At 39.4% G+C, this 15545-nt stretch overlaps 1 protein-coding gene across 1 annotated transcript in view; it reads right to left on the bottom strand.

Annotated features, from left to right (window-relative positions):
- Positions 1–1665: 1665 nt before the first annotated feature.
- Positions 1666–15545, bottom strand: part of LOC125414941 (uncharacterized) — a 46114-nt gene continuing 32234 nt past the window's right edge. Inside the window, exons 3-6 of the mRNA XM_085679378.2 lie at positions 12703–12829; positions 12440–12500; positions 11269–11343; positions 1666–11152 (exon numbers count right to left, since the gene is read on the bottom strand). Of these exons, the coding sequence (XP_085535504.2) occupies positions 10267–11152; positions 11269–11343; positions 12440–12500; positions 12703–12829 (1149 nt within the window). The 3' untranslated portion in view covers positions 1666–10266. The remainder of the gene's footprint in view (positions 11153–11268; positions 11344–12439; positions 12501–12702; positions 12830–15545) is intronic.

Here is a 15545-nt window from a genome sequence, read left to right as displayed (position 1 = left end):
CCTGCAATTCCAGTACAATGAGTGCTGAGTTATAGGCTTGAGCCTCCCACAGCTTATGCACTGTAAGTGCTGGTATCCATATATCAGCCTCCCAAAAGACATGAATCATCAGAGTTTTGTTTCAGGACAGTGCCTGCCATGAGTTCTGGGCAACAGGCACGTCTTCTAAAATACATGTACCATGAGTGTAGGTTTACAGGCATGATAGACTGACTACATGTTCATGAGTACAGGTTTACAGATGTCAGCAACCTACCTCCATGGACTATGAGAACTGGGTTACAGGATTGAGCAACCATAGAAAATGTATCATGAATGCAGCCTTATATGAGTAAGACCCTACAGTGCATGCACCATAAGTGCTTCTTTATTCATATGATCATCCCACAGTAAATGCATGAGTGTTACACTATAGGCACAAGCCTCCCACAGTATGTAACATCAGCACTAGGATTTCATAGTTCAGCCTCCCATAGTACATGCATGCTGAGTACTTTTTGTTGAGTCCTAACATCTTCCTTGGAGGAGGGGGTGAAAAGGCACAACATCAACAACCACAGACACCAGGAGTCTGGTGGAAGGTTTACAGCAGACTAATTTAACAGCAAGGGAAACCTTATATACCCTCCCAGCACCCAGGCATTCTGATTGGTTGACTGTTGACATTTCATGCTCATTTCTCATTGGCTAGACATGATCAGGACCTCTGACAGGACCTGTTGGTATGTACTCACGAGACACCATTTGACTGTTCTTTATTGGCTAAGCACAGACAGGATATTTGACAGCTCCAGGCAGACTCCAGCTTGGCGCCTTTTGGCCTGGTAGGCCTTAACTTCATACATATACTGGCATACAGATATCATCCTCCCACAAGATATGCATAATGAATAATGACCTACAGTCTGGAGTCCACCAAGTACATGAACCGTGAGTTCTGGGTTACAGGTTTAAGTCTTTTATACTATATGCTGCTCAGGTCAAGGTAGGCTTGTCTTCCTACAGAGTTCTTAGCCCACAGACCTTGAAAGAACAATACTCAACTTCATATGGAAAAGCAATAAGCATGGGATAGCCAAAACAATGCTGTAGAATAAAATCAGAATGGAATAATTAAATTTTAAATGGGAACCATTATTATTTTGACGAACAGTAATTCTACTTAAAATTCTACAATGAATTCATATCAAGTGGTAAACCGTTTTATATGTTCTCAATATTTTGATTATTTTTTCTGCATTCCTGAATTCAACTTTAAAAACTGTTTGAACTGTGTGTATACACTTGTGCCATAGTTTGTATATGACATTCAGTGGACAATTTTCAGGCATAATTATTTCATCTATGTGAGTTCTTGCAATCAAATCCAGGTAGTCGTTTGGCTGCAAGTGATCCCATTGGCCTTATTTTGGTTTAAAAATTATTTGTGTATATGCTGGTGTATGAGCTTTCATGTATCCAGCCCAGGTGTAGAAATAAGAGAAAAACTTTTAGAAGTGATCCGGGTCTCCCAGAGCCTGAACTCAGTTCATCAGGCTTAGCAGTAACCAACTTTACACACTGACAAAATTCTGTGACATTCATTCATGGTTATGAGAAAATAATATGAACAAGAGTTTAGCCCTAATGAATACATAAACAGTCCAAAAACGGTTGACAAAGTCATCATTTTCATATAGGATTTATTATTCAAATTGCCCCAAGTTCCTCTATTTTTAAATGATTATGATTACAATTTGAATAGGAGACAATATTCTACTGATGTAATGTTTATAATAATCATATATGAGATGAGCACCACTGATATGTCTCAATAAGAAAAAACTGTGATGTACAAGGTTGACAATCTGACCTTGATCAATGTCTTAGTTTTCACTGTTGGGAAGGGACAACTTGACTATGGCAATTCTTATAAAGGAAAATATTTAATTGGGGGTAGTTTACAGTTTCAGAGGTTTAGTCCATTATCTTTATTGTGGGACATGGTGGTGTACAGACAGATACTGTTCTTGAGAAACAGATAATTCTTCATCTTGATCTGCATGCAGGAGAAGCAACTGTGTGTCACACTGGGCATAGTTTGAGCATAGGAGATCTCAACGGCCACACCCCACAGTGACACACTTCCTTCATGAAGGCAATGCCTAAACCAACAAAACCATACCTTAAATAGTGCTACTACCTAAGGAAAAAAAAATAGTGCTACTATCTAAGGGAACCATTTTCTTTCAAATTACCTCAATTGCCATATGAAAGGGCCAAAAAAAAAATCCCCATGAGATTTTCTTCCAGTTGCAACATATCTGTCATGGCATAGAAACCCATAAACACACACATACATGATGGTAATCTTTTTTTAAAAAAAGAAATCTCATTGCCCTTAGATTATCTAGATTTTCTAGATAATTCCCTTAGAAGGCAATACTTCAAGATGGAATGCAAAATAAAAACTGGATCATAAATAAGGAGGAATGTATATATATATATATATTCACAGTACACCAAACTGTTATACAATGTACAATTGATTGCTGATTATTCTACATTATTATATCACCATGAAAATGCTTAGGGTACACAAATAATATATTCAATGGTTCCTATATCCTCTTCTATTATGCATTTTAATATTAACATTTTGAAAATGTATTGACAAAACTGTAGACATTGGGAGTGTATATTCTATCCTTAAACTTGTACTCAGGAGGCTGACACATGAGAAACATGAGTTCAAATGCAGCCTTGACTGTTTAGTGGCATCCAGGCCTGGCTGGAACACAAACAACATCTAAAGACAATTAGTGAAAACATAAAAAAAAGTATTAAAAACCCACCACCTTTTCAGACACAGTTATTTCAAAAGCATGATCACATACTGTCTGGTATTTAAATAAACAATGAGCCACTTAGATGATGTGCATCCCATTCTATACATTTCAGCAGAATAAAATTATCACCAACTGAAAGCACAACAGAAGAAAAATAGAAATCAGAGAAGTAATACATGAACTACCAAATAAACTTCTATAAATGGATTTGTCTCATATACAGAACACTTCAATACCAATTACAAATGCAAAATACAAGCAATACTGTGATCTTTATCATCAGACTTGAGTGAATATGGTAATGTATTTGCTTAAAGAATACAATAAAAAAGATGCAAATATTTGTTTTTGACATTAGAGACAACTGTGATGCCTAGTCATTATTATATTGATTACATAAATAGGGCTAGTGTCATATATGAGTTCTTCCCTATTTCCTAATGTCACGACTATATATAAAGGCTGTAAAATATTTATAGGGCTATAGACATCCGAATATTAAAGACAAGTTTGTGCCCAGGAACCAGGTGACTTTTTTTTTTTGACAACTTCATATATATTTCCTGCTAGAAATGTAGGAAGATAACAAGGGTCTAACTGTCTGGAAAAAATAATATGAGGGGTAGCTCCACTTGCACAAAGAAGTCCATTTGGGTCCGATCAAACCAAATTAAAATGCTCATCGTTTGATTAAGTATGACGCTCTCGGGTGGCCGAGCGCATGGCGGGGAGACAGGAAAGCGGGGAGCACATGCAAACCCAGAACCATGTGCTTCTCCTCTGGGAGTCCACTTAAATACCCGGTGGGAGTGGCATGCTGGGATTTGGAGTCCAGACCAATGCAACTCCCAGGCCAGGGGGGCTGGGATGGATGTCAGGGCCTGGAGCTATGCTCCAGACTTAACACTAACCTTCTTGGGAACCATCAGGCACATGGATGTACCCAAAGACACACTGACATCACATAATAAAAATTAGAACAAATCCTTAAAAACATTTTCAGTCTTAACCATTTTTTTCTATGTAAACATTCATTCCTGTAACCCAGATATTGAGGCATCAAAACATTTACATAAAGAGGTTTTTTTTATTATTATTTGGTTTGTCTGATAGAAAGCAAGCATGTAGGCTTTAAAATCAGAGAATACTTCTCAGTTGTTGGTATCACTTGAAATGTTTAGAGAATGCCAGTCTGTAGAGGAAATATTTCACTGGTGGTAGAATTTGAGATTTTTAAATCCTCACATCAGTTGCTACTTTCTGCTCCATGAAATTATGAGCTCTTAGCTTCCTGTTTTCGCTGTCATGATTGGCACAAGATAATCTTGTATCCTACTAGAACCATGTGCCAAACTAAGATTTTATGAGTTTCCTTAGACATTGTGTTTCATCACAGCAATAAAAAAAGGCATTACCACACATTCATAAAGTTTTATACTTGGATGAGTTATTTCATGTAATTGAAAAGTGTGATATTCAAAGTTTACCTTTATTCAAATTCACAGTCCATGAGTTTGATAGAAAATATATTTTTCTCCAGAAAAATAATTTTTGTAATAAAATGTAAGTTTGTTGGTTAAAGACTTTAATCCCTTATATTCATAGATTCTCATTCAGTATGAGGTCTTTAAAATCCTCAAATTCTACTGTGATATACAAAGGCTTTAACTATTAACACACTTTAAGATTTAATTTTGGATAAATTCTTTTAGTGTCAAAAGCTAAGGTAATGGGCAAAGACATCACAACACTGCTTACTTACATAGGGTTACTCTCCATTATGAATTCTTTCATGACTGAGGATAATTGTGACATGCAAAGGTTTTTATCACATTGCTTACATTTATAGGATTTCTCCAATATGAGATTTTTTTTAATTTAATGTAATTTCTTTATTGAATCTTTGGGAATTTCTCATCATACATCCCAGTTCTGCTCACCTTCCAGTCCAGTTGTAGCTTCACCTTATCCCTGCACAACCCTCCTACCAAAAGAAAATTAAACAATCAAATCAAAACAAAATAGGTAAGCAAACAAACAACAAAACAAAATCTCTTTGCTCTTTCATCTTTCCCACCTTTCCAACACCTTATTTGTCTTGGTGGTGTTTGGAGCCTTGGTGTTTCAAAGTATACCCTTTTGTCCAATCAGGTTTACTTGCAAATATTCATTGCAATGGGTCATTGGTTTTGTTCAAGGCCTCTGAGTTCTAGTATATCATCATTGAATCTTCACCAAAACTCCTCTTGGATATCCTACAGTTACCCCAAGTCATGGAGATCCTGAAGTATTGTTCCATAGGATCAGTCCCTTCATGAGTTTCAGTAAGTCCTAAATAGGGTAGATGTTAGAGTGGGCCAACTCCAGGCCCAGCTGTGTCTGAGTAGTAGTTGACCTGGTCAGTCCAGGCAACTAGGGCTTCCTCCCTTAGGCAAGGGGTGGGTGGAACTAGCTCCCTTATGGCCAAGATATCAGGGTAAATCCTCTTTCACCAATGGTGAGGGGTGGGGCCATATCCCCAGAGTGCAGGTGTAGGGGTAGTTCTCTTTAAATGTCCAATGAGAAACAGGACCAGCTATCCTGGGGCAAGCCAAGTGTAGGGATGGCTCAGCATGGCCCTCTGATTACATGACACAGTTTATATCATCCCCTGAGATGACATGGGACAAACAAAAACACAGAACCCTGTTGTAGCAGGGCCACAGATATAGACATTGCCCTCAGCTTGAGGCTTGAGCCTAAATGACATCCTGGCTCTGGGTAGAAGCAGAGGCCACTCAAGCAAGTATGGTGACCAGACACCAAAGTCACAGATTTTGGCTCTATCCTCAGGCTTCCAGGTAACATTTAGTGGCAACATAGGCCTGGTACTTTAACACAGACTCTAGCTGGGATAGAACCATAAACTCAGATATGGTCTGCAGCAGCAGCCAGGTTTGGATATCACTATTGCTCCAGGTGGCAGTGCCACTTGATGAAGGAGGGTTAACTGTCTATTGTGTTATTTTCATTGGTCAATAAAGAGACTGCCTTGGCCCCTTGATAGGACAGAAAATTAGGTAGGCGGAGTAAACAGAACAAAATGCTGGGAAGAGGGCTATGAGCCAGACGCCATGGAGCCAGCCACCAGGTCAGACATGCTGAATCTCTCCCGGTAAGCCACCACCTCGTGGTGATATACAGATTAATAGAAATGGGTTAACCAAGATGTGAGAGTTAGTCAGTAACTAACTCTCTAGAGATAATGGGCCAGGCAGTGCTTAAATGAATACAATTTGTGTGTTATTATTTCTGGGGCTAAGCTAGCTGTGCGGGAGCCGGGTGAGGCGAAAAGCAGGCCTGCCCGCAGCTCCTCACTACAGCCACTCAGATTGGCATGTGGCACTGGGATCTTAACATGACAACAGATCATTGGCATTCATATGGTCTTCCATGGTAACAGGAACCTCAGACATCAACACAGACTGTTGCTGCAGTAGGGCTATGAACCCAGATGTGGTCCTTAGCTGCACCTTTGGCCCAGATATCACCTGGAATTGGGGAGCAGCATGAGCTGCTCAGATCTGCATGGCCCCAGCTTCAACATGGACTCAGGTGGCTTGATCTGACCCTGTGAATCTACTTGGACCTTCATGGCTTCATGGGTTATGGACATCAATACAGACTGAGGCTATAACAGGACCATGAAGCCAGATATGGTCCTCAGCAGCAACCTGGGTTCATATGCCACCATGTTTCCTAGTGGCAGGCCACACAGGCCAGAATGGTTGTGGCAGCAATGAAGTTCTCAAACAACATGTCCCCAGGTGGCAACCCAGACCCCAGGAATTCACATGGTCTTTCTGGCAACCAGAACCACAGATCCTGGTTGCAGTAGGGTCACAGACCCATACTTGGCCCCCAGCTGTAGCCTAGGCCCAGATTTCACCAGAGATCAGTATATAACATTTATAGCTGTATAGTCCAGGACGCAGCATGGCCCATGGATACCAATATGGTTCCAGGTGGCAAATCAGACACCAGGAAACCACACAGCCTTTAGCTGCAACAGGAACAACAGATGTCAGCTCAGACCCTGGCTGTCATAGGGCTATGGACCCATACATGACCCTCAGCAGCAGCTCGGGCCTGTAACAAACAATGGCCCCATATGGCAGCACAGGCCACTTAGATCAGCATGACTCCAGTGGCAGAATGGATCTTAGACACCTAGATGACCACCAATGGCACCCCAGATACTTGGCATCCTTGTGTCATTTGTTGTGCCCTTGCTGTGGTACTCTCATGGGACCCAGAGATGGCCCTTGGCAGTAGCCCAATACTGGATATCATGATGGCCCTGAGTGGTAAGAAAGCCTCCAACATCAGCCTACACCTTACCACCTTCACTTCTGTTCTGCCTTGTTCCCATAGCAAATGAATCATTCACTTCTTTCTCTATCATATACTTGCTCAACCTATTGGAGCCAACTGTCTGATGCCAGGTGGCCCTTGAATGTCTTCCTGCCATGTTGTAAAAGGAGCAGTGGGCCACTTCCCGCCGCCCAACTCCCGGCTAGCTTTACCCAAAATAATTACACAGAAACTGTATTTATTTAAACACTGCCTGGCCCATTAGTTCTAGCCTCTTATTGGCTAACTCTCACATATTGATTCAACCCATTTCTAATAATCTGTATCGTCACTTGACTATGGCTTGCCGGCATGAGTCTAACCAGCATCCTTCTCAGAGAGAAGAGCCATGGCATCTGCCTGACTCTGCTTCTTTCTCCCAGCATTCCGTTCAGTCTACTCCACCTATCTAAATTCTGCCCTATCAAAAAGCCAAAGCAGTTTCTTTATTTAACCAATGAGAGTAACACATAGACAGAAGACCCTCCTACACTATTTCTCCTTTTTCTGTCTAAACAAAAAGAAAGGCTTTAACTTTAACATAGTAAAATTACGTATAACAAAACAGTTATCAAGCAAGAATTATAGTCACAATATTTATATCTAGTTTATCTTTTATCATAACAAAGGAAAACTATAACTATCCATTCTTCAACTCCATCAAAGACTCCAGAAGGATATAATATTACCTAAGTAAACAAGAAGTAAGCAACTTCCAAAACTCTAGAAATGACAGAGACATCTCACTGCCTGGACAGTCACCCAATGTTTTTTTGTACCGTTGGGGCATCAATCTTCACAGTCTACAGGCCCATAGTTTCCAGCAGACATTTCCATGAAATAGGAAATTTCAAAGGCAGTTCAGTCACTATGTATTGTGTCCTGCAGAATGTCTCACAGACTCTTTCATGAATTAGGAACCCTGAAGGATCATCTCACCTTTAGGTAAGTTCAGCAGTCCTCTCTCTGGGTTCCTCATGTCCAGTTTATGCAACAGTCCAGGCAAGAGCAGTTTCTTGCCCAAATGGCTATCAGACTCCATAAGGAGCCTCTTCAATGCCCATCTTCCTCTTGAAGGCACTGTTAATCAAGTTTTTTATGGTGTATCCTGTGTGCCAAGTTCATCTCAGTCAGCAGTTGAGTAATTTTTTGAGGGTGAAAGGTTCACAGTAACTTTTCAGGAGGGCGTGGTCTATCATACCATATTGGTATAGAAGCAATCCACAGGATCTCATTCTCTGTGTAAACAAAAGAAGAACCTCTTTTCCAAAGCATCATATCCTAGACCCAAATTTGGAAGTCATGATACATTTAGAACATACATGTTGGATCAGTTTAGCAGCCCACACAATGAAATGTCTCTGTATTTCGCACCTTCACAGTCAAAAAATTCAAAGAAAATACAATGTACAGAATCCAAACTCTGTGAAATTTCCATTTTTACGTGGTTTATTTTTTATTTCTTTTAACCTATGACTATCTGTACTCTGTCTCTTTGAAGACTTTACCTTTTTTTAAAGCATTAACTTTGACTTTTTAATACTCTTTCTTCTCTCTCCCAAGCCTATGTATGTCTATCTAACACTATGACCCATTTAAAGGTCTTTTATGTCTGAATCTGTCCTATTGTGAATCTGTAATTCTTTACTATCCAGGAGCACTTCTTAAAATGCTAAGTACTTCTTAAAACCTTAACTTGCATCATATAGGGGTACCGCTTATTTACTGCTCAGTCTAAACTTTAACCGTGCTGTTATTATGATAATTAAGATGGTTTCTGCTTGAGATCAGCACAGTTTAGCATGGCAGAGCCTCTCCTCTTGTGCTTCTGAGCCATGTGCACAGCACAGCTAGCATGGCAGAAATGCTTGTGCCTCTGAGTCATTTGTGCCTCTGAGCTGCGCATAGTCCTCCCCTTTCAGGCACACAGTGAGTTCAGTTTGCCATCAAGCAAGCCATAGCATTTTACTCACAAAACCCCATTCAAAAGCTCTGTCTCCCGCAAGAGCCAGGGGTGGTGCTGATGGCACTGCCCAGAAACTGGTATTTTAAAACCGCCACTTTCGAGTAGACCTGATCCCGCTGCCTACACAGGCAGGAAGAGCTGAGCCACAGGCATGGTCTCAGCTACTTTGTTCCTGACCCCGAGTGGGCACAGAAACATCCCGGTCCAGAAATGCACCATAGCTGGAGTTTGCATCAGTTATAGGGCCCAGGAAGCTGTATTTTAAAATGGTGCAGCTTTTTTTTAAGGCTGCAGAGTCAGGAATTCTCTGTGGCATGTCACCCACAAACAGCAAAAAGCTGTGTTAAACTCTCTCCTTTTTAAGCCCTCTCAAGTTTTATGTGGAGTTAGTAGACCACGTTGCCACTTCCCACTGCCCGGCTAGCTTTACCCGAAATAATTACACGAAAACTGTATTCATTTAAATATTTTCTGGCCCATTAGTTCTAGCCTCTTATTGGCTAACTCTCACATATTTATTCAACCCATTTTCAATAATTTGTATCACCACTTGACTGTGGCTTACCGGCATGAGTCTAACCAGCGTCCTTCTCAGAGAGAAGAGTCATGGCATCTGCCTGACTTCTGACTTCTTCATTCTGTTTGGTCTACTTCACCTATCTAAATTCTGCCCTATCAAAAAGCCAAGGTAGTCTCTTTATTTAACCAATGAAAATAACACATAGACAGAGACCCTTCTACACCACTGCCACCCCAGGTCATGAGGACACAGAATGGTCTGTGGGTTGCTTGATGCCACTTGCATTTAGTAGCATGAGATGGGCCCTGGATGTCTTCTGTCCAGTCAAGGTATTAAGGACCCAAGTTGGCATGCTGGTGGTTTGTGCCCACCCGAGTCAAGTGGTATCACATGGGCCCGGACATATCTTCCTGCCATGGCACAATTAGAGGAACCAGGCTGGCTTGTGTCTGCTTGAGCAGAAAGCGGTCAAATGAGCCTTGTATGTCTTTCTGCCACCCCAAGTCTCGAGGACCCAGGTTGGCTTATGGGTGGCTTGTGCCCATCTGAACAAAGTGGCATCAGATGGGACGTGGATGTCTTCCCCTAGTATGAGTGTTTTTATGAATCTGGAGATGAGCAGGCTGTGAAAAGGTTTTCCCACATTGCTTACATTCATAAGGTTTCTCTCCAGTATGAGTTCTTTTATGTGTTTGGAGAGCACTATGTTTTGCAAAGGCTTTTCCACATTCATTACATTCATAGGGTTTCTCTCCGGTATGAGTTCTGTTATGTGTTTGGAGACTACAGAGGTATGAAAATGCTTTCCCACATTGGTTACATTCATAGGGCTTTTCTCCAGTATGAGTTCTTTCATGCATTTTAAGAGAACTACAAATTGCAAATGCTTTCCCACATTGTTTACATTCATAGGGTTTTTCTCCAGTATGAGTTCTCTTATGAATCTGGAGATGAGCAGGTTGTGAAAAGGCTTTCCCACATTGCTTACATTCATAGGGTTTCTCTCCAGTATGGATTCTTTCATGTATTTTAAGATAACTATAATCTGCAAAAGCTTTCCCACATTGATTACATTGATATGGTTTCTCTCCAGTGTGAGTTCTTCTATGTATTTGGAGACTACCATGTTTTGAAAAGGCTTTACCACACTGATTACACTCATAGGGTTTCACTCCTGTATGAATTCTTTCATGTCTTTTAAGATGACTGTAATCTGCAAATGTTTTACCACATTGTTTACATTCACAGGGTTTCTCTCCAGTATGGGTTCTTTTATGAGTGTGGAGATGACTCTGCTGTGAAAATGCTTTTCCACATTGATTACATTCATAGGGCTTTTCTCCAGTATGGACTCTTTTATGAATGTGGAGGTAACTCCGTTGTGAAAAGGTTTTACCACATTGACTACATGCATAGGGCTTCTCTTCAGTATGACTTCTTTTATGCCTGTGAAGATAAATGGCACATGTAAATGCTTTACAACATACATTACGTTGATGCATGTTTTTCTATCTGTATGACTTAATTTGACAGTTTGGTATAATGGTAAAGAAGAGTCAGACCTTAAGACTTTACCAGGTTGTTTACATTCATAGTGCTCCTCTTCATTTTGGGTTCTTTTGTGTGCATGAAGATACCTGTGATATTAAGAGCACTTAGTACATGGCTCATATTTATAGCATTTTTATGTGAGTTTTTTCATGTAATTCAAGAAAACTGGAAGAACTCAGAGTTACACACTGGTTACATTCATAACATTTTCCTATACTGTGAGTCACACTACATTTGCAAACTGAACCAGGACAAACAGAAGAATTTCTACTTTTTGTATTCAGAATTTTCTGTGGTATGAGTTAATATATTTCAGGTGAATTTTTAAAAAAATAATTGTAAACTTATTTCACATTCAGAAAGTCTACTTAAAGTGGGGACTATTGCATATCTTCTAATTGTTCTAGGAGAGAGGTACATTGCTATTCTTTCCTTATTCTTTAGGCATACATGGCTTGTTTCAAGAGTGACATATAATATACCAATAAAGACAGAGCAAATTAAAGTTTCCATATTGCACCAAGACAGCTTAATTTTTTTGTTCCTCAAGGAGATATGCTAGTAAAGTTTCTCCACAATTACCTTCTTGATTGTAATAAATTGCTACACTCACAATAATTTGGTAACTTACCATAAGAACACGAGTAGCACTAACTTTACTAGGGATTATTTGCTTATTAGAAGACTTTAATACATACTTATGATCAGGTATGTGCTTTAGTATATCACAATGGTATGGAACTAAATTGATTGATAGACCTACAGCCTAGCTCTCATGGGTCTATGATTAAAATGGTGATACTTGTTAATGCATTGTTTCTTTCCTTTCTTCTTTTTTTTTTTTCAGACAAGGCTTCTCTGAGTTGCTTTGGAGCCTGTCCTGGAAGTAGCTCTTATAGACCAGGCTGGCCTCAAACTCACAGAGATCCACCTGCCTCTGCCTTCCCAGTGCTGGGATTAAAGGTGTGTGCCACTGCTGCCCAGTAGTGTTTTCTTTCTTAGAAGAATGCCTTGTAAACAGATTAGATACTTGACATTTAGGTACATAGTGTTGGAAGAATTTAATAATTATCAATGCACTTAAAGGTGTGCTTATTTAGACAGTTGCTTTTCTTTAAAACTTCTAAGGCACATTAAAATTCTTCTGTGAGACATCTCTATTAGCTTGCACATGAAAATTACCTTCCGTGTCTTCTAAATCTTTGACAATGTTCTTCAATATTATGGTCTTCCCATTTGTAGCCTAAAATATAGAACCGGAAAATAAATGATATATTACTGGAAATTATACAAATTTTAAGTTACTATATTTAGTGACCATAAGAACAATGCCTGATTTATTCACCTTATTCTTCAGCTTTTTCAGACTCAGTTATAGAAGAACATCAATAACCAAGACACAGTTGTCTCCTTATTTTAAATGTTGAAGGGAAATTCAGTCTTACCTAGAGCAGTAAGGTTACTGTAGGTCTCCAACATCACATCTTTGTAGAGAATTTTCTGGGAAGGTTGCAGCAAAGCCCATTCTTCGCAAGAGAAGTGGATGTTTACGTCATCATAGGTTACTGCATTCTGAAATATCCCATACATGTGTACAACAGAAAGTGTGATACTGATCACAATGTCAATGTATACATCTTTGACAGTATAATAGCACAATTATTGTGTTTCATACTTATTCCATTACAGAGAGGATTTTTTTTTCTAGAAAGAAACTGAAAAGGAGGTTCAGATGTGTCATTTCTTTTCTCTTTGAATAGGATTTACCCTTCCAAGAGAAATGACTATTAACAGACATATAGAGACAAGGATAAAAAAACAAAACAAAACAAAAAGAGATTAGGTATGCATCAGAGAAACTGAATGAACAATTGCTAACTACAAAAAAAGATGTTTACTCATTTTGGTATATACTGTCTCATGCCTTTAATCCTACCACTCAGGAGGCAAGGGCAGGTGAATCTCATTAATTAGGGGCCTGTCTGTTCTATGTAATGACATACAAGACAGCCAAAGGTCATATTTGGACCCTCTTCCACTCTCCATAAAAACTTAAATCAACAAACAAAAAAGAGGATCTCACTGAAGTTCCTATAAAGAGATATGCATTCATTTCAGTTTTGCACTCATTTCCAAAAACCTGAAATGTCATAGTTTAAATTGTAAGATGAATAAGATCTTACTAAAAGGAAATGCATGTTTAAAACCATTAGAGATGGATAGCTGAAAATGCAAGCATTGTAAATGAAAATCATGAAAAAAAAGGAAAAAAAAAACAGGGCAGGATAGGTGGCCCAGGAGTGAACAACATTTTCCGATCTTGTGGAGGAGATGAGTTCAATTTCCAAAACTTTTATGAGGGCTCACAACTATCCATAACTCCAAGTTCAGGGTTTCTGGGACCATGTTCTGACTACTGGGTTCACCAGGCACATATGTGGTACATATCCATGTAGACAGGCAAAATACTCACATTTGTCCAAAAATTAAGACAGACACAAAAGATAGTAAGAATGTCACACACCTGCATTCCAATGACTCAAGAACCAAAATAGAATTACTGTCATGAATGTATGCTCTTCAAAGAGAAAAAAAAAGATAGCCTCTGCCAAAGTTTATAATTCAAGACATTGGTGAAGTTTATCACAACAGCATATGTTTGACATGTACAAAAAACTACATTCCAGGTCCACCAGCCAATAATATGAAACTTAAAAACCTGTGCATGATAGCCCACACCTTTAATATTAGCACCCGAAAGCATAATGTGGCAGATCTCTTATTTTGAGGCTGGCCTGGTTTCAAGAGCTATTTTCAGGACAGTCAGTGCAATATAGAGAAAGCTTGTCTTCTAAAACAAAACAAACAAATAATAACAACAAACAGGTGACTAAACTGGCTTAGGGATGAAAAGCACTTTCTTCTACTGTTTCTTATTTAGGCATGGTGGTGATATCTGGTCTGTACAAATAAAGCATGGATAGAGGGCAGATCTAGCCACTAGATAACCATAGAGGTCTGGAGATCTATACAGACAGATTGGAAGTGATGTGGTTGGGCAGTGAGAGGAAGTGATAAAGAGAAAGAAGATAGAAGCTCACTCTTTTCAGCTGGGACGTTGAATAGGGAAGGTGGCTGTGGTTTGTTCCTTCATCTCTCTTATCTCTCAGCATTTTTCCCTATCTCACTCTTTGCTTTTATTATTAAGACCCATTAGAACTTGTGCTACAAGGGATAGAGTCTGCAATGATGGTGAATATGTGACAGCATGAGAAGGAGCTGTTAATCAACTTCAATCACAAGAAAGTAGACACAAAGTATAGGAAATGGGGTAAGGCTATAGACCTTCAAATCACATTCTCAATGAGGAAGAACTTCCACTACAGGAAATGGGGTGAGGCTATAGACCCTCAAATCAGATTCTTAATAAGGAGGAACTTCCTCTAGAAAGGCCCCTCCGACTAAAGATTCCATAAGCAACAAAAAAAGTCACCAATGAGAGCCAAGTGTTCTCATATATCATCCAATACAGGAAGTTTTTTATTAATCAGTCACATTCTGATTTAGGTCACTATAGGCATGATGAAAATGTAGTTAGTTCATGTGTTCCCCTGAAAGCCCTCCTTGTTACTTAAGTTTCTCTGTGTCTGTGGATTGTAATGTGATTATTCTAACAGCTAATATACATTTATTAGTGAGTACATCTCATGTTTGTCTTTCTGGGTCTAGGTTGCCTCACTCAGGATGTTTTCCTAGATCCATCCATTGCCTGCAAATTTCATGTCATTTTTTAACAGCTGGGTAATAATTCATTGTGTGTGTAAATAAACCACTTTCTTGATCTATTCTTCAATTGAGGAATTTTTAGGTTGTTTCCAATTTGGGGCTATTAAGAATAAAGTTCCATTGACCATAGCTGAGCAAGAATCTTTGAGGTAGGGTAGAGCATCTTTTAGGTATATGCCCAAGAGTGGTATAGCTGGGTCTTGAGGTAGATTGATTCCCAATTTTCTGAGGAACCACTATATTGATTTCCATAGTGGTTGTACAAGTTTTCACTCCTACTGGCAATGGAGGAGTGTTTCCTGTGCTCAACTTCCTGGCTAACATGAGTTGTCACTTGTGTTATTGATCTAAGCCATTCTGATAGGTATAATGTAGAAATTTGGTGTAGGAGGTCCTTCTGTATTTGTGTTGATTTCATTGGTTGAATAAAGAAAATTGTTTTGTCCTAGTTAATAGGTCGAACTCAGGTAGGCGGCAGAACAGAATTCTGGGAGGAAGAAAG

The sequence above is a fragment of the Myodes glareolus genome, chromosome 18, assembly GCF_982192425.1.
Source record: "Myodes glareolus chromosome 18, mMyoGla1.1, whole genome shotgun sequence".
Lineage (NCBI taxonomy): Eukaryota > Metazoa > Chordata > Mammalia > Rodentia > Cricetidae > Myodes > Myodes glareolus.
Note: the sequence above shows the minus strand (reverse complement) of the source record. Positions and strands in the feature narration are given on the sequence as shown.